The sequence below is a fragment of the Heterodontus francisci genome, chromosome 9 (genome assembly GCF_036365525.1).
Source record: "Heterodontus francisci isolate sHetFra1 chromosome 9, sHetFra1.hap1, whole genome shotgun sequence".
NCBI classification, from domain to species: Eukaryota; Metazoa; Chordata; class Chondrichthyes; order Heterodontiformes; family Heterodontidae; genus Heterodontus; species Heterodontus francisci.
In genome coordinates, this window is record NC_090379.1 from 44282105 (window position 1) to 44307650 (window position 25546).

General features: G+C 42.0%; 1 protein-coding gene across 5 annotated transcripts in view; it reads right to left on the reverse strand.

The window, feature by feature from the left end:
- Positions 1-673: 673 nt before the first annotated feature.
- ppp2r5ca (protein phosphatase 2, regulatory subunit B', gamma a) overlaps positions 674-25546 on the reverse strand; it is a 214643-nt gene continuing 189770 nt past the window's right edge. For 2 of the 5 annotated variants that reach the window (XM_068038927.1, XM_068038926.1), the window contains exons 12-13: positions 21782-21854; positions 19863-19985 (exon numbers count right to left, since the gene is read on the reverse strand). In XM_068038927.1, the coding sequence (XP_067895028.1) occupies positions 19878-19985; positions 21782-21854 (181 nt within the window). In that variant the 3' untranslated portion in view covers positions 19863-19877. Of the gene's footprint in view, positions 3674-10948; positions 11044-11285; positions 11307-17298; positions 17313-19862; positions 19986-21726; positions 21855-25546 lie in introns of those variants that run through there. The other 3 variants (XM_068038928.1, XM_068038930.1, XM_068038931.1) reach the window with 3 other exon arrangements.

Sequence of the window (25546 nt, forward strand, 5' to 3'; positions counted from 1 at the left end):
AAAAAGTGAGGGAATACATTCTGGAAAATAATATATTTTTTTAATGGTAAACTTTCTCGATGCAGTGGAAAAGCAGAAGGTATCTAGCTGCACAGTTACATCGACACAAGTGGTTGGACATGTAAAAATAAGCCATTAATAAAACTAATGGGAATTTGGGAGTTAGATCAAAGACACTGAATAAAAAAAGCCAGAGGTCATGGTTAGCCCGCTCGAGAATACCATGTGCAGTTTTGGGCTTCTCACTGAGAAAATTCAATGCAGATTTACCAGGATGATATCTGGAATGAAGAATCTGAATTGTGAGGAAAGACTAGTCCAACTAGGGTTTTGCTCTTTCAAACAAAGAAATTAAATGAGTAACTTCTAGATGTCCAAAATGATAAACAGAATAGACAATGTATCCAATAAACCAAAGATAAAGGCTGTGATGTCAAGATAAGCACAGAATATTTTCACCTGAAAATTGAAGAAATTGTACTGCAGTGTTACTGGAATGTTGAATGAATGGTTATATTGCTTATTGAAACAGTAAACACAAGCCTATTGAGCATTGGTCACTGTAGTTCACAGGCTGAAAATGTACGATTAATGTGGTATTTTTATTCTCTCTACAAAGCTGTAGAACTATTCTATAACTCCAAACTGGATAAAAGTGCACAAAAACAAAACATACTGAGTTTGAATAAACTCAAATTTTTTGACATTTTAATATCTTTAATGCCAACTCATGGCAAATTTTCTATGAAAAACCTCTTTGCCACTTACCAACTTTTGTAGTTGCTAGGAAGTTTTTATTCTGTACATAGGACCATTTTGTACAAAATATGAAATCTACTTTATTAGATATTACACTACTTAAAACAAAGTACAACATATGTACAATATTAAAATGAAGCTGTTTATATAGGTATCACACTAAAGGTCACTTGTCATGTTACTGGACATTCCTCTTGTACAGGGCTTTTTTATTAAAAAACAAAACAAAATACATATAAACAAACTTAAAAAGTGTCAATCAAAGCTGCTTTTAAAGAAAATCAGCCACCAAAACGAGCTTTGGAATTACTTTTTCTTTAGACATTTAAGAATTTCTGTAACCAGTCATAAAACTGCTCATGTGCTGGTTGTGGGGTGTCCATTTTGTGCTGGTTGATCTGTGGAATGATCAAAAACCACCCCAATTGATTTTAAAATTATCCCAGTCTTCCAGAGTCTACATACCTTTCACCAAACTGTCACTCAGTTTTGAATTGAATAAAAAGATATTCTGCAATTTATGAACAGAACAAATCTCAATGTCTTGCACAGTAACTGCTAGTACTATTTTAGTAACAGCGGAAGCAGGTGAAACTTACCACAGCAATCACATGTATCATCCATTGCAAGTCAGAAAACAAGAACTAACCCTTTTTAATACAATGTAAATTGCCCAGTAATATGAAAATTCTCCCAATTATACTGGCAGAAAAATGGTAATTCAAAGTTGACTTGCAATTTGGTGAGTGCCAATCTTTAGCAATAGGTAAGTTAAAATAAGGGAAAACTGCTAAAGACAGGATCATATTCTGAACTGTATACAAACAATACACTTTCTAGTGGCCAAAATAAAATTACAATCCTTCTGGAACACCTCACACAAACATATTGCTGAACACCCAAAACCAATGAATGAGAGATAAACTACTAGTCAATGCAAGATGGAAGTTCAAACAATGGTATGCAAAAAAAAAAGTCAAAGCTTGTAAGATACCACATAGGAAAAGCACCCTACTGTCCTGAAAGAAAAAGGTATTGGGGACAGATTTCCATGACAACTGTTAAGAAGAAAATACACAACTACAGATAAATCAAAATAGATTTTCCAACATGCTTGTGGAGAACATTTTCTTTTTAGCATTCTCTTTTCAAGTTAAACAGGAAGTGCTTTCTGAAATTTGATTTATCTCAATGAGTTGGGAAAACTTCAAATGTTGTTCTTTCCTTTACAACCCTGAATACCCCTACAATTTTAAACTTGCTTTAACATGCTAGGCTCAGAAAAAAATCTTTTCAAATAATGTAAACAGAGATGGGTACACTTGAGAGGAAATTTTAACTGAATGGTGTTTGCAGATATTCTTACTGTTTTGCATCAGAAACCTGATGATCAGCTAGAGATTATAATCACTCGCAAACTTGATGCTGAAGTTACATGAGACAGACCAAACATGAACTACTCAGAGAACATGCACACACACTTATTTTTGGCTTTCCTCGAACCAACTTCTGATTACTAATCAGTTATTTCATACAGCTGACTACAGATATGCATACCTTGGTGTTTCACATGCCTGGCACATCAGATCTTCATTCTAACAGGTGTTGTAAAATCTAATGCACATTAAAGTTAGAGCAGTGTGTGACATTTTTCATATCCAAAATCTAGTGCACATTAAGTTAGAAGAGTGAGATATTTTTCCATTCTCCACAAGGGATCTCAAAATTCTTAATTCTTAATTTTGAGATAGAACAATTAGAAAAAGTAGACCAGAAAACATAGATGATAAAAGTACCAGGAAAGTTACTTTTGAGAACATTAATAGGATGAAGGAATGAATTAAGATAATAGCGAACCCTGAGATTTTTTTTGCCACAGCCGATTTAGTATAAGGAGTTCCATCAGAGCTCCTAACTCTCGTCTTGCATAATATACATGGAGACAACATGCAAAGAATTTTGCAAAACTTTAAAAACAATAAAATTAGATGTCAAAGCACCTGAATAAAAAAAGATTAGATCCAAACCAATCCAGCAGTAAATAAATTGTAGCTATTTTATATATTAATGGGGAATCAAATCAAATTTAAAATTTCAAGTTAGCAATTTACTTAGAGATGAAATCCTATGGGTTCTAAATGATATGGTACTATAATTATGGGGAAAAGAAATATCAGCCATCACTTTTAATATCCCCTGAAACTAAAGATACTTTCTTTTCATGCAGTGCATTAATAGAATTTATTTTAAAAACAGGATGATTCCTTCTTTAAAATGGTCAGATTTAGTGCAAGATGTTTAACGAGTTCAGAAACTCTTGACATTTACATTTATACTAAAATTTTGGGACACAATAAGTAAATTGGGTTGAATACAGTAATAATGCAAAAATGGTAGTTTTAGTACTAAAAATTCAATCTGTGACTTTCTCAGGAATAACTTTAGACTCAATATCCCATTTATTTTCAAATACAGGTGTAAATAAAAGGATAAATATAAATGACAAACATTTTATAACTCAATGGTTCTGTGGACATGACAACTCACAAATTTAACTGCATCTTTTGATATAAATTGTAGAAAGCACAATACTCTATTTACCATTGTTTGAACTACCAAAGCTTGACTTCATACATGGTAAAAGTTATTGCCTACAAACTGGATTCAAGAAAGCGTTGACTCAATGTATAGCTGATTGGTATGGCACAAAGCATAATAGCTTCTACAATAAACCGAGTTCTGAGAACAGCTTTTTACAATATTCTTCTTTTGAAATAGCCTAATGCCCATCGTGAGCAGATATAATCTCTTCAGCTCGGCGATGGGATTCCAAAGCCTTCACAGTGTAGATATCCTGAGGCAGCTCAGACTTGCGACGCACAAGTGGACGATCCTTTCGAAGATCTTTCTGTGCCTGCATAAAAATAAGTGAATGTCAATCAGTGCTAAAAATACTTGCAATTAAAATGACTTTATTGGATTTTGCTTCAATCATATTTTAATAAGACTGACCACAGAAAAAATTGTATCTAAAATTTAAATTCAAAGATGATGAAAGGTCATTGACTTGGAACATTAACTGTTTCTCTCCACAGATGCTACCTGACCGGAATATTTCCAGCATTTGTTTTTATTTAAGTTTTAATTTTTGCTGTATCAGGAATTTTATTTTAAATTGAATATGTAATTAGATCAGGTTAATCAAAATAATTATTTTACCATGCCATTAGCTATTAATATATAGAACACTGCCTTTTCTTCAAGGGAGTAGTTGACAAAGAAATATCTTCTTACTAAAGACTTCCAACTGGAACCAGGAAAGGATCCTGTTACAGCAATAGTGAATTGCTACTGTACATTACAAATTATGTAATGAGTGCTACCGAGATCGATCTGAAATGATATACTGCATTAATACCCACTATACTGCTTAAAATATTTGCTGAAATCATAGCTTCTCATGGGTGAAATCTGAAGTTAGAAAAATGCTATATCTCTCAAAACAAGGGCATTTATTTTATATAAAGGTGCATAATTGGCTAGTAATCCATTGAAATACATCACAAATATTAATCCCCCAGTGTAATCACTACACACATAGTTCAATTACATGTGATGTCTGAAATTGGTTACTGGAAAACAGACCTGCCAAAAATAAAACCATAATGTAAGTTCTGAATTTCTCATGGAGTTGCTTGTAGTAAGTTGGATGATAACTGTTCTATAAAGACAGGAGCATTATGCCATGTCAAGCACAATAAACTGATCTGCCAAGACAAACATGTGTTTCTAACAGAGAAAAACAAACTTAAACAGTAAGTGAGGATAGAGTTTAATTGCTCTTCAGTCTGTAGAGGTCAGAAGCTTAACTTTCAATTAAAAAAGAAATTATGACAAGGTGAGGCAGTGGTCTAGGGCTCCCCTCTCAGCCTTTTCCTGGCTTGGCGGTAACAGGGTTTAATTTTTAAAACTCTGCCTTTTTAGCTTGCCCTCAGTGAATCCTTGCTCACTGCTCTCGAATTGTAATGGCAAAGAAATCAACCAGACAGATTTTCTCAGATTTAAACAAGGTGTAAGTTTATTAACCTTAAAACTCTAATTCAGTTGAAACTAATAAAAATATGCGACGATGCTCGAATGTATATGCGATTAACACACAAGCAGATAGAGACAGAGGAGAAAGAATTAAGGGGGAGGGAAGGTTTAAAGTAGTAGATGGAATTTAGTTACTGGTTTTGGATCGGATGTAAGGTCCTTGATTGAAGTTAATACTTGCATTTCTCGTTGTGGCCCAGTGCACACTTTCAAATTTGTTTTTCTGGTCTTCTGTCTCGGGTTAAGTTACTTCTGTGGGTCCCTGGAACTTTGCGCGCGCGAGACAGCGAGAGAGAGAGAGCACGAGACAGCGAGCGCGCAGAGAGAGCGAGAGAGAGCGAGCGAGCGCTGAGAGAGCGAGCGAGCGCTGAGAGAGCGAGCGAGCGGAGAGAGAGCGAGCGAGCGAGCGGAGAGCGAGCGAGCGGAGAGAGAGAGAGAGAGCGAAAGAGAGCGTGCGGAGAGAGCGAGCGAACAGAGAGAGAGCGCGAGCGAGCGAGCGGAGAGAGAGCGAGCGAGCGGAGAGAGAGCGAGCGAGCGGAGAGAGAGCGAGCGAGCGGAGAGAGAGAGAGCGAGCGGAGAGAGAGCGAGCGAGCGCTGAGAGAGCGAGCGAGCGCTGAGAGAGCGAGCGAGCGCTGAGAGAGCGAGCGAGCGCTGAGAGAGCGAGCGAGCGCTGAGAGAGCGAGCGAGCGCTGAGAGAGAGAGCGAGCGCTGAGAGAGAGAGCGAGCGCTGAGAGAGAGAGCGAGCGAGCGCTGAGAGAGAGAGCGAGCGAGCGCTGAGAGAGAGAGCGAGCGAGCGCTGAGAGAGAGAGCGAGCGAGCGCTGAGAGAGAGAGCGAGCGAGCGGAGAGAGAGAGAGCGAGCGAGCGGAGAGAGAGAGAGCGAGCGAGCGGAGAGAGAGAGAGCGAGCGAGCGGAGAGAGAGAGAGCGAGCGAGCGAGCGGAGAGAGAGAGAGAGCGAGCGAGCGGAGAGAGAGAGAGAGCGAGCAGGCGGAGAGAGAGCGAGCGAGCGGAGAGAGAGCGAGCGAGCGGAGAGAGAGCGAGCGAGCGGAGAGAGAGCGAGCGAGCGGAGAGAGAGCGAGCGAGCGGAGAGAGAGCGAGCGAGCGGAGAGAGAGCGAGCGAGCGCTGAGAGAGCGAGCGAGCGGAGAGAGAGCGAGCGAGCGGAGAGAGAGCGAGCGAGCGGAGAGAGAGCGAGCGAGCGGAGAGAGAGCGAGCGAGCGGAGAGAGAGCGAGCGGAGAGAGAGCGAGCGAGCTGAGAGAGAGCGAGCGAGCGGAGAGAGAGCGAGCGGAGAGAGAGCGAGCGAGCGGAGAGAGAGCGAGCGGAGAGAGAGCGAGCGGAGAGAGAGCGAGCGAGCGGAGAGAGAGCGAGCGAGCGGAGAGAGAGCGAGCGGAGAGAGAGCGAGCGGAGAGAGAGCGAGCGAGCGGAGAGAGAGCGAGCGAGCGGAGAGAGAGCGAGCGGACAGAGAGAGAGAGAGCGAGCGGACAGAGAGAGAGAGAGCGAGCGGACAGAGAGAGAGGGAGCGAGCGGACAGAGAGAGAGGGAGCGAGCGGACAGAGAGAGAGGGAGCGAGCGGACAGAGAGAGAGGGAGCGAGCGGACAGAGAGAGAGGGAGCGAGCGGACAGAGAGAGAGGGAGCGAGCGGACAGAGAGAGAGGGAGCGAGCGCGAAAGAGAGAGGGGGCGAGCGCGAAAGAGAGAGAGGGCGAGCGCGAAAGAGAGAGAGGGCGAGCGCGAAAGAGAGAGAGGGCGAGCGCGAAAGAGAGAGAGGGCGAGCGCGAAAGAGAGAGAGGGCGAGCGCGAAAGAGAGAGAGGGCGAGCGCGAAAGAGAGAGAGGGCGAGCGCGAAAGAGAGAGAGGGCGAGCGCGAAAGAGAGAGAGGGCGAGCGCGAAAGAGAGAGAGGGCGAGCGCGAAAGAGAGAGAGGGCGAGCGCGAAAGAGAGAGAGGGCGAGCGCGAAAGAGAGAGAGGGCGAGCGCGAAAGAGAGAGAGGGCGAGCGCGAAAGAGAGAGAGGGCGAGCGCGAAAGAGAGAGAGGGCGAGCGCGAAAGAGAGAGAGGGCGAGCGCGAAAGAGAGAGAGGGCGAGCGCGAAAGAGAGAGAGGGCGAGCGCGAAAGAGAGAGAGGGCGAGCGCGAAAGAGAGAGAGGGCGAGCGCGAAAGAGAGAGAGGGCGAGCGCGAAAGAGAGAGAGGGCGAGCGCGAAAGAGAGAGAGGGCGAGCGCGAAAGAGAGAGAGGGCGAGCGCGAAAGAGAGAGAGGGCGAGCGCGAAAGAGAGAGAGGGCGAGCGCGAAAGAGAGAGAGGGCGAGCGCGAAAGAGAGAGAGGGCGAGCGCGAAAGAGAGAGAGGGCGAGCGCGAAAGAGAGAGAGGGCGAGCGCGAAAGAGAGAGAGGGCGAGCGCGAAAGAGAGAGAGGGCGAGCGCGAAAGAGAGAGAGGGCGAGCGCGAAAGAGAGAGAGGGCGAGCGCGAAAGAGAGAGAGGGCGAGCGCGAAAGAGAGAGAGGGCGAGCGCGAAAGAGAGAGAGGGCGAGCGCGAAAGAGAGAGAGGGCGAGCGCGAAAGAGAGAGAGGGCGAGCGCGAAAGAGAGAGAGGGCGAGCGCGAAAGAGAGAGCGAAAGAGAGCGCGAAAGAGAGAGAGGGCGAGCGCGAAAGAGAGCGCGAAAGAGAGCGCGAAAGAGAGAGAGAGCGCGAAAGAGAGAGAGCGCGCGAAAGAGAGAGAGCGCGCGAAAGAGAGAGAGCGCGCGAAAGAGAGAGAGCGCGCGAAAGAGAGAGAGCGCGCGAAAGAGAGAGAGCGCGCGAAAGAGAGAGAGCGCGCGCGAAAGAGAGAGAGCGCGCGAAAGAGAGAGAGCGCGCGAAAGAGAGAGAGCGCGCGAAAGAGAGAGAGCGCGCGAAAGAGAGAGAGCGCGCGAAAGAGAGAGAGCGCGCGAAAGAGAGAGAGCGCGCGAAAGAGAGAGAGCGCGCGAAAGAGAGAGAGCGCGCGAAAGAGAGAGAGCGCGCGAAAGAGAGAGAGCGCGCGAAAGAGAGAGAGCGCGCGAAAGAGAGAGAGCGCGCGAAAGAGAGAGAGCGCGCGAAAGAGAGAGAGCGCGCGAAAGAGAGAGAGCGCGCGAAAGAGAGAGAGCGCGCGAAAGAGAGAGAGCGCGCGAAAGAGAGAGAGCGCGCGAAAGAGAGAGAGCGCGCGAAAGAGAGAGAGCGCGCGAAAGAGAGAGAGCGCGCGAAAGAGAGAGAGCGCGCGAAAGAGAGAGAGCGCGCGAAAGAGAGAGAGCGCGCGAAAGAGAGAGAGCGCGCGAAAGAGAGAGAGCGCGCGAAAGAGAGAGAGCGCGCGAAAGAGAGAGAGCGCGCGAAAGAGAGAGAGCGCGCGAAAGAGAGAGAGCGCGCGAAAGAGAGAGAGCGCGCGAAAGAGAGAGAGCGCGCGAAAGAGAGAGAGCGCGCGAAAGAGAGAGAGCGCGCGAAAGAGAGAGAGCGCGCGAAAGAGAGAGAGCGCGCGAAAGAGAGAGCGCGCGCGAAAGAGAGAGCGCGCGCGAAAGAGAGAGCGCGCGCGAAAGAGAGAGAGCGCGCGAAAGAGAGAGAGCGCGCGAAAGAGAGAGAGCGCGCGAAAGAGAGAGAGCGCGCGAAAGAGAGAGCGCGCGCGAAAGAGAGAGCGCGCGCGAAAGAGAGAGAGCGCGCGAAAGAGAGAGAGCGCGCGAAAGAGAGAGAGCGCGCGAAAGAGAGAGAGCGCGCGAAAGAGAGAGAGCGCGCGAAAGAGAGAGAGCGCGCGAAAGAGAGAGAGCGCGCGAAAGAGAGAGAGCGCGCGAAAGAGAGAGAGCGCGCGAAAGAGAGAGAGCGCGCGAAAGAGAGAGAGCGCGCGAAAGAGAGAGAGCGCGCGAAAGAGAGAGAGCGCGCGAAAGAGAGAGAGCGCGCGAAAGAGAGAGAGCGCGCGAAAGAGAGAGAGCGCGCGAAAGAGAGAGAGCGCGAAAGAGAGAGAGCGCGAAAGAGAGAGAGGGCGAGCGCGAAAGAGAGAGAGGGCGAGCGCGAAAGAGAGAGAGGGCGAGCGCGAAAGAGAGAGAGGGCGAGCGCGAAAGAGAGAGAGAGCGAGCGCGAAAGAGAGAGAGAGCGAGCGCGAAAGAGAGAGAGAGCGAGCGCGAAAGAGAGAGAGAGCGAGCGCGAAAGAGAGAGAGAGCGAGCGCGAAAGAGAGAGAGAGCGAGCGCGAAAGAGAGAGAGAGCGAGCGCGAAAGAGAGAGAGAGCGAGCGCGAAAGAGAGAGAGAGCGAGCGCGAAAGAGAGAGAGAGCGAGCGCGAAAGAGAGAGAGAGCGAGCGCGAAAGAGAGAGAGAGCGAGCGCGAAAGACAGAGAGAGCGAGCGCGAAAGACAGAGAGAGCGAGCGCGAAAGACAGAGAGAGCGAGCGCGAAAGACAGAGAGAGCGAGCGCGAAAGACAGAGAGAGCGAGCGCGAAAGACAGAGAGCGAGCGCGAAAGACAGAGAGAGCGAGCGCGAAAGACAGAGAGAAAAAGAGCGAAAGAAAATAAGAGCTATGCTCTCTTTTTGAAGTTCAGTTGCAGTGTCTTCCCAAAACTATTCTGTGTCAGGCACAATTCAAAAAACCCCAGGTTGACCTGGTTAGTCCTCTGACTAGCTCCTTGTTTGGAGCAGCCTCACCTACGAGATGTGTCGATTCCTACGAGATTTGTGGATTCCTCCACTCTCACTGGGGTGGAATGCTGGCTCAATAACTCTTGATCATCACTATTGACAAAATCCATATGGCTAATTAAATCAGGGAGGCACTCCCATTGTCTCTCCATTCAACTGTCTCTCAAAATGCAAATGTGCAGCCATGTTTTCAGCCATTCAGTCCTGTGGTCTTTTTAAACAAGTTATTTCAATGTCCAGTGACAGTTCAAAAATAATGTTCCATATGACAAAATTAATATGTCTCACTTTGGCAGGTGTGGTTTCTGTCACAGTGTGGTTCTTAAGTTTATACAACATTATGCCAGCATCTGTGTCAATGAAAGTATTTTCAGTTACTGGGGGACTATGCAATTCCAAATGAGTTTAAAATAAACAAAAATGAAGTGAGTAGTGAATTGTGACAGACAAGAAATGCACTGAAGATATGACTTTTTCTAATAAACAAGCTGATCTTTTATGGGATTACCCATGGAAAAGTCAAATGATACATATAACTTTACAGTCCTTACAAAATAGTGTAACGCAAAATGTGCTATTCTGATGGTCATATGAAAATGTATCCCTTTAAAGGCACAAAAAAATACTTCAAATGTTTATGCCAACGATTATATGTACATTAATTTCATTTCTAAGTGACACAAGATGTTGGGAAAAGGAAGTTCATGTAGACATATCATTTTTAATATATTATTGCAGATTGACCACAGCGTTGCTCAGTGATTCAAGTTATGCTCTTGTAGGACAGGGTTGATGAACTGTACAAGTTGGGGAATGAGTTTGCATCACCAGTGAAATAATATTAAAAGGAATGTTTAAGACGTCAGCTGTATTTTTGATTGAGGCTTGTGAAATAGTGAATACCCACTGCAGCTGGATGAATAGTTAGAACAGGTGCAACTAAATAAACTTGAAAGCAAAGATTATTTTAAGGTCCTATCAGGAGTCTCTTAACCCAGTTTAAAATACACTAATTCCTGGAAGGATTTGTGCATTTAAAAATATGCATTTCCATTTACTATTACAGTATCCTATCGCCCGTTGCACTAATGTTATTCCAATTTAAACTGAGGAACTGCTCACACAAAGCCAATCTTATTTGTATCCACTGGTGATGAGATTCTTTGTAGGACCTAGTGGATTAAAAAAAAGGAAACCTTGGGCTGTTGCAATTTTTACTGCAATTTCATATTTTTAAAAAAGGATTCAAAATTACAATGGAATGCAAACACCTCCATTAATCATGGCAAGAGCAAATTATTAAATTGAACACCAATAAATCCACAACATTAAATAGTGTAGGAAATTAAATTTATTGTTACCACTTCGACTAATCAGACAGGTACCCATTTTCAGCAGTATGTGAGTTGTGCAATGTCATTAAGTACTCTCACGACTTTCATAAACAGTAAACAAATAAATGGTGGCATTTCTGTCACCATATTATACCTGAGTTGCTTGATCTTCTACTGCCTTTCTGATCATCTGGATATCTTCTATCAAGGGACCATCTGTTTCCATAGCAACTGGACTAAAAGCTGATACTGAAAGATAGAATTTAAGTTTCAGGTACAAATAATCTTAAGAAATAACAAATAAAAATGGCTCTACAAATAACTAGAGATATAGCATGTTTCAAATTAAAAACTAAAAAGATGTGCGCACCCTGGATGCTCAAAAGCATTCAAGAACTTTCAGGTGGCACTACTTAAGTGGTGGTGGAAGGACCATGCAAGTGTTGGGGAAGCACTGAACAAAGACAAACCAAAGAGAGCTGAACCTGGGCCTACTGGATGGCTGACTTGAGAGCAGGATTGAAGAGAGTTAAACTGTCCAGATACTTGGTCATCCTGGGTTAGCTAATCTTAGCCACAGAAATGATGACATAATTGGTCAGGATTCCCACTTCTAATCTCAGTCCTGCAACCCTCAACACATCTGTATTTATATGACTATATAGTAAGGACAGGACCAAGCTCAGCTGTCATGCCCTGCTGTCAAATAGCCTCCACCATTCATAGTCAATGCTCAGATATGGATAATGGCCTTTTAGACTTTGGGGGGTGGGGGGGTGCGGGGGAAAGGGATTTCAGCAGTGAAGCGATACCCCAATAAGGAGCAAATACCTTCTGGAGGAGGGAAGGTTAAAACTCAGGGGGAGGAGACAGATTTAGAAGTAGGCTATTGGCCCTCCCAGCCACAGATGTACATAACACGGAGGATTCATACTCATCAAAGATTCAGTACAAATACAGGTCAATGAAGATATTTTAGTTCAAAATAAAAATAGTAAAGTGTAAACATGCAGTGTAAAGTCATCCTAAAGTGACCAAAATGTGCTCATCCCAATCAAAATTAAGATTACATAAAATTTTAGAATTGCTAATGTGGTATTTGCAAAGTTGCCCAATTAGGTAACTAAAAGAGGAGGAAAAAAGTTCCTTTCAGGATGTTAACTGAATTTTTCAATGGAGTAGTATTCTATCCAGTAGTGCTGGCAGGTATCAACAGTGACTATACATCTATTACTTGCCCTTTAATGCAATGTGACAGGCCAGGCATAAAGCTCAATCTAGGTGACAATCAAGTTCTGATTGTTTCTGCTGCACATTCCATCTACGACATATCAAACTTTTGAAACAAAGGGACTACATTCAGTAGGTTTCATATGCCAATCTTGTAAAGTAGGCAAAATGATCAAATTGCATGAAAAAGGCAGTGACATACACAAGTGACAGTATGTTCTGTGGCAGGTTTTCCTTTGTTGGAAAATGGAAATAAAAACAGATGGGTGGAAATTGTATTTATTCTTGGTTGTATTTGTTTTACAACTCAAATTGTGAATTATAATAGTTGATTTGCTAACTGGGACAAACATGACAAGCTTTTTACCCCCTCTCTCCATTTAGGATGTTGAAAATAACAGTGAAATTCTACAAAGACACTATCTATTTTGTATTTAGGTCTAACATAAGAAATATTCATTTGGATTCATCTGGACAAGCCTGCCATGCAACATCTTATATAATCTTCATATATGAATATATAATATGGGCACATACAATGTATCGAAGGCCACATCAAAAGGTAGATCATCTTTCATTCTTTGAGCCTGTAGCCCTGATCTTCCAAAGCTGCATTAGTGATGTTGAAGCTTGCAGGCAGCAGTGCCATTTTTAACCAGTGATTTTCAGTACGAAGAGAGACAGTGCTACCACCATGCTTGAGTCTTATTTAAATAGATCATGCAAATTCAGTCCCATCAGAATCTACAAAAGCATGCCTGTTTTACATGGGTGCATCAGGGACACAGCTGAAGCAGGCCTCAAACTGCAGTCCATGCCATGTTCATTGGAGACAATTCTTTTTGTTTGAGCTTTCAGTTCAATGTGGCTACATTCTGCTCCACAAACATGTTTTTATGAAGTTTGTATTTTTGGGATTATTTGCTGCTAATGCTTTCCTTCAGCATTCTTGATTGTACAGAACATTTAAATACGCTTACCAAAGTGTTAATCATGAGTATTCCTCCTTTCAGGGGTCCCAACATACTAGATACTTTAGATGAAGTAAATGAGTTCACAAGGAACCACCAAACATAGAAGAAACTCAAATAAAAACAAGTAGTGCTGGAAATACTCAGCAGGTCAGGCAGCATCTGTGGAGACAGAAGCAGAGTTAACGTTTCAGGTCAGTGACCCTTCATCAGAACTGACAAATATTAGAAATGTATAGGTTTTAAGCAAGGAAAGTGGGGGTGGGGCAAGAGATAACAAAAGAGGTTATTTTTAGTTATTTTTTTCTTTTTTTGTTTATTTTATTTTAGTTTGTTTAGTTTGCTTCTACTGTGCCTACCCACTGTTTTTTTCATGTTTGTGCTTGGGGCCAGGCTGTTCAGTTTTCTGTCAATTAACACCCTCACTGCACTAACACTTTGTCATAGAGTCATACAGCACAGAAACAGGCCCTTCGGTCCATCGTGTCTGTGTCAGCCATCAAGCACCTGCTTATTCTAATCCCATTTTCCAGCACTTGGCCCATAGCCTTGTATGCTATGGTGTATCAAGTGCTCATCTAAATACTTCTTAAATGTTGTGATGGTTCCTGCCTCTACCACCTCTTCAGGCAGTGCGTTCCAGATTCCAATCATCCTCAGTGAATAAATTCACCCTCTGGGTGAATTTTTTCCCCCTCTAAATCTCCTGCCCCTTACCTTAAATCTGTGCCCCCTGGTTATTGACCCCTCCGCTAAGGGAAAAGGTTTCTTCCCATCTAATCTATCCATGCCCATTCATAACTTTGTATACCTCAATCATGTCCTCCCTCAGCCTTCTCTGCTCCAAGGAAAACAAACCTAGCCTTTTCAGTCTTTCTTCATAGCTGAAACGCTCCAGCCCAGGCAACATCCTGGTGAATCTCCTCTACACCCTCTCCAGTGCAATCACACACTTCCTATAGTGTGGTGCCCAGAACTGTACACAGTACTCCAGCTGTGGACTAACTAGCGTTTTATACAGCTCCCTCATAACCTCCCTGCTCTTATATTCTATGCCTCGGCTAATAAAGGCAAGTATCCCATATGCCTTCCTAACCACCTTATCTACCTGTGCTGCTGCCTTCAGTGATCTATGGACAAGTACACCAAGGTCCCTCTGACCACACCATACCATTTGCCTTTGCTCCAAAACTTTCTGGTCAGTTATTCTCTGTGACCTTGTCCTATCAACACCTCTTTTGTTATCTCTTGCCCCACCCCCGCTTTACTTGCTTAAAACCTATAACATTTCTAATATTTGCCAGTTCTGATGAAGGGTCACTGACCTGACACGTCAATTCTGCTTCTCTCTCCACAGATGCTGCCAGACCTGCTGAGTATTTCCAGCATTTCTTGTTTTTATTTCAGATTTCCAGCATCTGCAGTATTTTGCTTTTATAGAAGAAACTCTGATTGCAGAAGTCACTATTCAAGAGCCATATTTAGACACACCTCCATATGTACCTGGACAAGTCAAAGCGGACCTTTATTTTGCTTCACAAGTTAGGCTTACACAGTAGTACCATTTGCTATAGGATGACCTGCAAACAACTGGAACAATCGTGGTTTTTCCTATACAAGTGCAGCCAAAGATTTCATGCCACTGAATTCTTTTAAGTCATGTGAGAATACTTGTGCCATATTAGGCATTCTTCAGTGCACAGCTGCATGAAGCAAGAGTTTGCAAAGGGCAATATCTTCATTACTTTATATTGGAAAGGAAGTGGTCAGGATTCAGAGCTTTCATCAGGTAATAGACTTCTCTCAAATGCAAGATGCTGGTGACCCTCGTGAGCATTGAGATCCTCGTAACAACATTATAGCCGACGTGCAAAGACAGGATTTGCAATCAATTCATCCTCAGGCATTATCTAGCCACAGAAATATTACACACAATGACTCTTATGCAGGAAACAGCCGAATACATGGAGTAAGCTGCTGCATTTTTGAAAGAAGAAACACAGAAAGGCGTTTTGAGATGATTTGGGCTAAATTATGCTGATCCCACAGTGGACATTGTGTTTCACAAACAGCAGAGGGCAGCCTTGGGCTGAAAGCCTGAGCATCAGTTTTTTGTCTACATCTTCCACTTAGATCTGCAAGGGAAGTGTCCCATCTGAATTTGGCACAGTGGTTGTGTACAATGCTCAAAATGGTACCTCAGAGAATTTTGGGGAGTCGATAAATCATGAACTGGTTAAAAGATGAGGGATTTTAAAAAGAGATAAAAGTTAACTACTCGAGGACAAATGCCAAAAGACCCGACAGATACATCCAAGGATCCTGTGGAAAAAGGAAGAAAAATCGGAAACTCTAGAAATTATATTTTCTGGTTGACAAATGGTATATGGGGAAATACAGTGATATGGTGTATATTGATTTTCATTAAATCTTGAACAAGGTTCCACACAATGTTTGAAGATTAAGGAGTACAGAATTAGAGTAGCAGCAAATTGGATTTAAATCAGGTAGAAGGAAGGAAACAGAGGAGGAGTTAATGGTAATTTCTCAGTTGTTGGAAGTAGGTAGCAATGTCCAACAGGGTTTTGTACTATATACTACAATGCAACGTTCCTGCTGTCCTATTCACTTGAGTAGAATATCCTATTTGTGTTGACGAATAATTCAAGAATGAAGCACCCTCAATACACATGTTCTCTCGTGAGTTTAATATTAATTTATGGCTATTGTTATTCAATGTCTGAGTTGTATAAAAAGTTTGCAGTTACAAGCACAAATTGAATGCAATTTATAGTTTAAAATAACATCTCAATATAGCAAAAAAAAACTCTCTTCAATGCTCAGCCTGAAAGAGTAAAAGCCACTTATAAGATTACCAGTATATCAGATGATCACGGATTTCAGTCTTGATGCACATCAGTTAATAGACTTTGCTTCAAGTTCTCCCAATAGCTTAGTGGGTAAATGCGGCAGTGCTGGGTACACACTGGGTCATATAGACCACTAACGATATGTGCTGAATTAATTAACTAATTTCAGCACCACTAGGATATTGAGTTCAGGAAATCATCTCGGGATCCCCCCCGTGATTAATAGCCAGTGACCCTTACTGGAATATATGCTTGCGTAGACATTGGGTGCAGATGGGGGTTTAACTTGGCTGTGATGCCTATGGAAAAATGGCACTGCACACATATGCAAGGAATGATCACTTGAGCAAGGTATTAGAGGCTTGCAAGTCCCCAAAGAACTATTTAACAGTATAAGTAACCGTGCTTGGGAGAGGGGCAATTGGAGGAATTTGTAGGGGGAGAAAAAGGATTTAAGTGAATTGAAAAGGTCGTACGGAATGCAACAGGGCAGGCTCAAAAAGTTGCCATACTATCTTTGTACAGGCTGCTGTCATCTTCTATAAAACAAATCCCCAAATTCAAGGTGATTCACCTTGCAGCATATGAATTAAGTGCTGTAGATGCTGAACAACTTTGTATTTAGGCTCAAGTCTTATTTTCTACAACATGCATACACATTGGTTGGGGGAGGCAGAGATAAGAGCTGAAGAGACATTTGTTACCAGGTTAGAATAAATATTCCATTAAAATGATTTTGCACTGAGATTTAATCAATAAATGTTCCTTTTTAGTATACAGCAAGTATCTGCTCTGGTTAATTACATTTTATTTTTAATACACGTGTGCATGCTGCTTTCTGAGTTCTCATGTTTGTCCCAGTTGTATGCATGAATGTGTGACTAGAAGGAATAACTCTAGAGAACATGCACTGAAAATTGATGATTCAATGTCCAATCTCCAGTTGATTTGCAGTATGGGTTAAGATTATGTTTTTTGCATTCAACCAGACAAGTCAAACATGTACCCAGAACTGATTTTTTTTTCAAATAATTATTGAACAGAACAAGTTCTTCTTTGGGCATTCAGTGGCAGGACCCAGCAATTCCAGGGCAGGCACATCACAGACAAGGAGTAGCAGTGAAGGCTCCTTCTACTCTGTTCCATCATGTACTTGAGCCTCAATCTGAGAAGACCAACTCTAATTGCAGTAAAAGTTTGTTTTCCCTCTTTTTCACACCAGTACTTCCCAATAGCCCAGATTTTGCAGTAGAAATAACAGCGAAGCTATCAGTGCATGCTGTTATTAAAGTGTCAATCCAGCTACTGTACATGCGCAGTTAAATGCAGAAGTCAAGATGTTCCTGTCCGAGTTGCCCTGCTCTTCCAGAAGCTGTGCTATACTGCTACCTCGCCGACAGACTCGGCATTGAAACACATGGAACTGCATGAAGTTGCTGTACTTACGTGACTGTATATCCAGCAAAGTCACTAGAAAAGGTTGTGGCTTGTCCATTCCACTGCAAGTATAAGTCTTAATTACTGACTAAGCCACCCCACTGGCAATGAAAATTAACTTTTATATGCATGGGGTCTCATTCCTTCAGATTTTAATTAGTGTTGACGATATAAAAAAAATAAATAATTTTTTGTTAACTGTTTCTTTGTCTTACTCTCAATCACATCTTTATTTTCCTCTCATTCACTTTTGTACATGATTTGGAATTGAATAATCTTGTCTAACTTACTTTCTGGTTCAGACTTCACACTACTTAAGAATTCTTCAATCTGATTGCTTCAGGAAAAACATATTTGCTTGCCCTGTTCACAAAGGTCTCAGATTCCCTTTCCAGGGCGCTGTACCAAAATGGCTTTCCAATCATAGCAAGGTCCAGTGCAAAACAGCACAGAAAGCCTGTGGGCAAGCATCGTGCAATGAATGATGCTGCCCGCAAAATTTGTCTACATGGGATTGCCACTTAATGTCATAAATCATTAGTAATTCTATGCAGCAGCCTCACATGCAATAGAAACTGAACCGAGACCAATTTTACAATATTTAGGTAATAAAATTCCAAGAACTGATTAACTCCAACTGGCAATAATTCTTGAATTCTTAAAAGCAAACCTAAACACCAAAGTTTTAACCATGTACACCCGGAAGAACATGCATGCATATTATTAATTGTTATGGCATAGAACTGTAGAGTTGCATCCTAAAATTGGTATTAAGAGACGATTAAATCTCAATCTTTGCTGTAAGGCTGCGTTTGCTGACAACGCAACCACCCGGTGGTGCTGCAGTGGCACATGCGCAAATGCAGCTCGTGCCACTAAAATATCACAGTCTGCAACATCAGGCAGCTGCCAGGACTAAAGATGGCGCTGCTCAAATAATCACACATGGGCAACCTAAACACATGGCAGCACACAATGGCTGGAGAGGGAGTGAGCAAGCAGGCCGGGGATGGAGTGAGGGAGCGAGGGGGGAGGGGAGGAGAGCGTACCTGCCACCACCAAGGTCTTCAGCTCCACTTTCCCCACTTCCCCCACCCCCGCTCTCTTCCCGCTTCCCCCACCCCTGCTCTCTGCCCGCATGTGCGCAGACTGGCGCAGTTTGATGAAGTCAACTGCCAGCTACGTTGTCAATAATCACTTTGTTACTGTAATTAAGCCTTTATCCTCTACGCCTGTATAGATCTTGTGCATTCCTACACGATGGCCACATTAGGTCAAAAAGCAATTTAGTTATACAGAGCCAATAAAAACGTGCTAAGGCATACAGTTACAATCTAATTCAGATTGTTTTCCCTTTAACAGAATTGTAGCCAAATAGTTTAACTCTGCTTTAACTGATAGCCATGTCCTAACAAAACAATTTTACAAAATACCTACGGTTATCTAATAGAACTTAGTAATTCATCTGTACTGTTGTTTTGCATTAGAAAAGGCCTTTCTTTTATAAATATTCCATAATAGAGGTATTTCAATAGCTCCACAATAGAATGTCAAATTCTTTAGTGTTCAATAACCCCCGAAGCCTTAATGTTCAAACCTGCTCGTCCTAGTGACTGAAATTTTAAGTGGTCTCATTCTGGTCACGGAGTGTTTTATACAAAAAGCCACAAGTATTACTGCATAACAATGATCTTAAAGCACACCTCATATCATCTGCTATAAAGTGGCACTGATGAAATCATGGATAGAAAAAAAGATTTAAAAGTACATTACAACAGTAAATACATATTAAAAGTACTTTAATAGCTATGAAGTACTTTGAATGTCTCAAGGTTGTGAAAGACAATATATAAATGCAAACTCCTTTCTTTTCTTTTAAAAATAGTTAATACAGTAACTGGTGGCAAATACCCTCAGACTAGAGCTAGAACTTGGGAACATGAGTAGGCTACTTGCCCACTAAGCCTAATATAAAGGACTATACAGAAGATTACACCCATTCACTAAGAAAATATTATTTATTTTGAAATCCTTTGTGCTAAAAATGGATTAATCCAGTAATTAGGCAACTTTGAACACAGGTGTAAACTCTACACCAAAGGATAAATTTACCACTTATGCACTCTAGCCACAGAGCACTCACATCAGGAGCATGTAACTGCAATATTTACCCTCAATTTTTTTATTCCGTAATACTGCTAGTGATCAATAGTTAGGAAGCCATTCAAAATTAGGAAATACACAAGTATGTGCAACATTAAAAATGTTCAAAGGCTCTTGAAATCTGACATTTACAACACATTCTAAATGGAAAGGTTTATTGTATTACAACAAGAATAAATATCTACAATGAAAAAAGTTGCGCTGATTCTGTACATTTTTGGACCACGCTGAGGTTAAGTGGTAGTTAAGAGTATTTTCTTTGAGCTCGTTGACCTTGCTTCCAGCATTGTGCATGCCATTAGCAATAGTGTCAATTCTATATCTAAGGAGAGCTCCATCTGTTCCAGATGGCTAGACATTTCATTTGTTCAGTGGGCTACTAATTAAAAATCACAAGACATTTTTTTTAAAAGTTGAAGTTTCGGTGCATTTTGATATAAGTGCCTACCTGGTTTTTGGAGACAGGGCACATGGACAGTTCCCAGGATGGCCAGTTTTGAAAGGAACCCAGTGTCTGATGAAAGGAAGTCACTTATGAAGTTTGGTTACAATAAAGCATTTTTGACTTGGAGAAATGTCAGTATTTATGGACAAATAATCTCAGGTCAGGTAAAGCACAATAAATCTTCCTCTACTTTTCCCAACAATGGAATTCAACCTCAACTTCAGAAGAGTGCTCTCAAATGGATGATCGTATTCTCATTTCCCCAAGGAAAACTGAAACTATCAAATTATTGGCAGTTTCTTTCTGTGGACCTACATCTACTAGGTTGAGATTGGTCAGTCATTTCACTTGGGCTTACTTGAAAGAAACAAGACATTCATTCAATTCGTCTTGGCTGTATTATTCAGATATGAGAAGGAAACTACTGTGCCACTCAGCCACTTATGAGCTTTTAAAATTTACTAGTTGAACTCCTGTGCAGTTGCATATGTGGAGTCAATTGCACTATTCAAATCAAGAAAATTTATTGGCGGGGTGGGGAGAAAGAGGGTGGGAATAGGTGGACTGAGGCAGGGAGGAGGGATGAGGAAGGGAAACTGGGTGGAGAAGGGGTTTGGAAGCCAGAAAACGAACATTGGTGGGGAAGGAAAGGTTGAAAAAGTGCACTAGGGAAGTGCCATTACCAGTGACCTAGCAATTTATTACTGCCATGTCTGGTAAATAATCTACCTATGGGGGCTGAGGGAAGAAACAAAGATGAGCGTGCAGCCATTGAAATTCACAGCTTGTGTCACTGTAAATTTCACTGGCTCAGAAAATGATTGACTTTCCGGAGGCCTGCTGCATATTTCCCATAATGTGTCTTAGGGGATCAAAAGAGAATCATACAGAATACACAAAAAGGGCACCAGTAGAAAGGACCGCAAGCCTCATTGCAAAATTAAGTTAATGTTCAGGCAATGATGAGGCAGGTGTGGAAAAATGTACATTAAAATGAACTTAAATTGTCCATTTGTAGGCCCTTAGATTAAATGTTTTAAATAGTTCTGATACTTATTTATTAAAATTACAACAGACTCAATATTGCAAAGCCACCTGAACTTGAATGATTTAATACGAGTTACAACACTGTAAAGCCTTACTACATTGCCACTTACAGCATAACAGGTACTAGAGGTGCATGGGGCACAATTTAAAGTAGAATCCCATAGGAAATGGGTGACATGGGAGTTTTCAATGCATTTCCAAATGAAATGTTGTGACCTACCAGCAATTTTAAGTAAAGTGAATAAATGGACAGAGCTGACAATATCACACCTAGTGGTCTTGTTAGCTAATGGGAGAGTAGTGATATTGTTGGTGAGAGAGCTTAAGAGCGAGATAAGACTTCTCTATTCAAGTTATTCTGATGTGTTACAGTTGCACAGTTTTCTTTGTTGAACTCTGAACAAAAATGAAAGACTAAAAACAATTTTTGCAATCTATCAGGATAAACAGCTGGAATTGAAGACAGTAGATATTACAACATACAAGCTTAAAAAACAGTTCCAAGTGGTTCCTTTTTTTAAAAAGTTGCAAAATCGATAATCAGATACCAATACAAGTTTACAACCAGACTTCAATTTCTAAAGCTGACCAAAGCAAATCAATCCACTGTTAATTCTATTTCTGAATTTGTTTGGAAACATGTACAATATGCCTAGCCTTACAAATAATATTTTCATAAATAAATAATCAGCTCAACATAATCCAAATCCTCCAGTGCTGAAAAGAAAAAGCTATGAAGTTGATAGCTTGTTTATTGCAACACATGAAAATACTGTCCATAGAATATTTAAAAGGTAACATTGATAATGTGAGCATACCTGTGGATTTGCTTTGGCTAGATTCTCTATTTTGAGCCAAGCTTCTTCACGTTCTTTCAACTTTGCTTTCTCCCTAAACATAACAAAAACAAAAATGAAAGGCACCTAAAGAAACCCATTCAATAGTTTGAAATAGCTGTAAACGCATTTTCTCAGATAGAGCAAGGCTGAAGTAATTTAAATTATAAACAGCAATTTCTGTGGTATTGCTCCCCAGTCTGAACTGTACAGAACTATTCTTAGTAGGTATGAAAACAATGGAACCATAGAAGTTTACAGCACAGGTAGCCATCATGTGGCCCACTCGGTTTATGCTGGCTCTGTTAGTTGCAACAATCGAAAACTGTCTCTCACTTTTACAAATGTGAGGTAATGCATTTTGGAAGGTCTAATGCAGGTGGGAGGTATACGGTAAATGGCAGAACCCTCAGGAGTATTGACAGGCAGAGAGATCTGGGCGTACAGGTCCACAGGTCACTGAAAGTGGCAACGCAGGTGGATAAGGTAGTCAAGAAGGCATACGGCATGCTTGCCTTCATCGGTCGGGGCATAGAGTATAAAAATTGGCAAGTCATGTTGCAGCTGTACAGAACCTTAGTTAGGCCACACTTAGAATATTGCGTGCAATTCTGGTCGCCACACTACCAGAAGGACGTGGAGGCTTTGGAGAGGGTACAGAGGAGGTTTACCAGGATGTTGCCTGGTCTGGAGGGCATTAGCTATGAGGAGAGGTTGGAAAAACTCGGATTGTTTTCACTGGAACGACGGAGGTGGAGGGGCGACATGATAGAGGTTTACAAAGTTATGAGCGGCATGGACAGAGTGGATAGTCAGAAGCTTTTTCCCAGGGTGGAAGAGTTAGTTACTAGGGGACATAGGTTTAAGGTGCAAGGGGCAAAGTTTAGAGGGGATGTGCGAGGGGCAAAGTTTTTTTTACACAGAGGGTGGTGAGTGCCTGGAACTTGCTGCCAGGGGAGGTGGTGGAAGCAGATACGATAGCGACGTTTAAGAGACATCTTGACAAATATATGAATAGGAAGGGAATAGAGGGATATGAGCCCCGGAAGTGCAGAAGGTGTTAGTTTCGGCAGGCATCAAGATCGGCGCAGGCTTGGAGGGCCGAATGGCCTGTTCCTGTGCTGTACTGTTCTTCGTTCTTTTGCTCTGCCAGTTATCTAATTTTAAATAAGGATCGATCATGACTGTCTCCTCAACCAGAAGAAACTATCTTTCGCTATTTACTGTCGAAACCTTCCACAATTATATAAACTTCTATTCAATTTCCTCTTTGCCTCCTCTGCTCAGTCTAAATAGTCACTGTATCTTAAGTCTCTCCTCATAACTATCTGGTTTCCCATCCCAGACGTTGTCCTGATGAATCTAGACTGCATGCTTCTGAATGGCTTTAATGTCCTTTTAATATTTTAAGACACCCAAAGCTGCATACAATATTATGCCAATGTTTTACACAAATATATCATGAATTATTTACTCATGTACTTTGTGCTATTAATTATTAAAATTTATTAAACCCAAAATGCTTTTGGCCTTTATGACTTCCCCTGCCTACACCCGGTTTCCATCGGGTGCTCCGGTTTCCTCCCACAGCCAAAGACTTGCAGGTTGATAGGTAAATTGGTCATTGTAAATTGCCCCTAGTGTAGGTAGGTGGTAGGGATGTGGTAGAGAATATGGGGTTAATGTAGGATTAGTATAAATGGTTGGTTGTTGGTCGGCACAGACTCGGTGGGCTGAAAGGCCTGTTTCAGTGCTGTATCGCTAAATAAATAAAAAAATATAATAAAATAAATACACTTACTTTCAGGGAATTATATAATTGTCTACCTTAATTTAGTTCCCTGGAAACCAAACGTAGATTGGATGAATGCTTTGCGGAACATCTCCGCTCAGTCCGAAAGCATGACCCCGAGCTTCCGGTTGCTAGCCATTTCAACTCACCACCCTGCTCTCATGCCCCCTTTTCTGTCCTTGGACTGCTGCAGTGTTCCAGTGAACATGAATGCAAAATCGAGGAGCAGCACCTCATTATTCGATTCGGCATTCTACAGTCTTCCAGACTCAACACGGAGTTCAACAATTTCACAGCATGACTAATTCAAATTTTTTTTTTTTCAATATAAAAAAGGCAATTTTATTTTTTTTTAAAACCATGTGTCTGCCTTAAATTTAGTTTTCATGTTGTGCTTTTGGACAGAGCTGCTCATTATTCTGTCATTAACAGTCTCTCTGGATGAATGCTTTGTCTTTCACCACAACCATTAACATTCTCTTTGTCTTTGTCCCATGACATCTTTGTCATTTAATCTCTCCTGCCCTCTGCCCTATTACACACCTGTCCTTTTGTTCCCTTCCCTGCCCCTTCACTTGCTTAAAATCTAATACTTTTCTAACCTTTGCCAGTTCTGATGAAAGGTCACAGACCTGAAATGTTACATCCGCTTCTCTCTCCACAGATGCTGCCTGACCTGAGTATTCCCAGCACTTTGTTTTTCTTTCAGATTTCCAGCATCTGCAGTATTTTACTTTTATTTTAAAGTTACTATTGAACCTGCTTCCACCATTCCTTCAGGCAGTGCATTCCAGATCATAACTCTCTACGTAAAAGTGTCTACATTTCCTTGGACGATCAAAGTGTATAATCAGTTTAGGTGGAAATAAGAAATAGCAAGGGAAAGAAGTCACCTGGTGGAAATAGTTTATAGGCCCTTTAACAGTAGCTACACTGTAGGATTGAGTATAATGATGGGGGATGGTAAGAAAGGTACTGCAATAATCATGGGCAATTTTAATCTTCATATGGATTGGACAAATCAAATCGCCAAAGGTAGCCTTGAGGACTATTCAGAGAGTGTACTCGGGGCAGTTACTTAGAACAATATATTGTGGAACCAACCAGGGAACAGGCTAGTTTAGACTTGGTAATGTATATTGAGTCAGGATTAATTAATGATCTCTTAGTAAGGGATCCTCTAGGCAAGAGTGATAACATGATGAATATCACATTCAACTTGAAGGATTTCACATTCAGTTTGAAGAGGAGAAACTTGGATCTGAAACTAGTGTCATAAACTTAAATAAATAAAGGCAAATACAAAGATATGAAGACAGAGTTGGCGACAGTGGACTGGAAAAATAGGTTAAAAGGCAAGATGGTAGAAAAGCAGTGGTAGACATTTAAGGACATATTGCATCACTCTCACCAAAGATACGTTCCATTGAGAAAGACTGAGAAGGATGAATCATGCATGGCTAACTAAGGAAGTTAAGGATGGCATCAAATTCAAAGAAAAGGTGTACAACGCTGTGAAGATTGGGGAAATTTTAGTAACCAGCAAAGGATGACTAAAAAGAAAATTAAGTGGGAGAAAGTAGAGAGTAAGCTAGCAAGAAATATAAAAACAGACAGTAAGAGCTTCTACAAGGATATAAAAAGGAAGAGAGCAGCTAAAGGTAAGTGTTGGTCCCTTAGAGGGAGAGACTGAATTAATGGGAAACAAGGAAATGGCAGAGACTTTGAACAAATATTTTATATCTATCTTCACAATAGAATACACAAAAAGCATCCCAATAATAGTAGAAAATCAAGAAGCAAAAGGGAGGGAGGAACTTACAACAATCATCACTAGAGGAAAAAGTACTAGGAAAACTAATGGGATTAAAGGCTGACAAGTCCCCTACACCTGATGGCCTGCATCCTAGGGTCTTAAAAGAAATGGCTGCAGAGATAGTGGATGTATTGGTTGT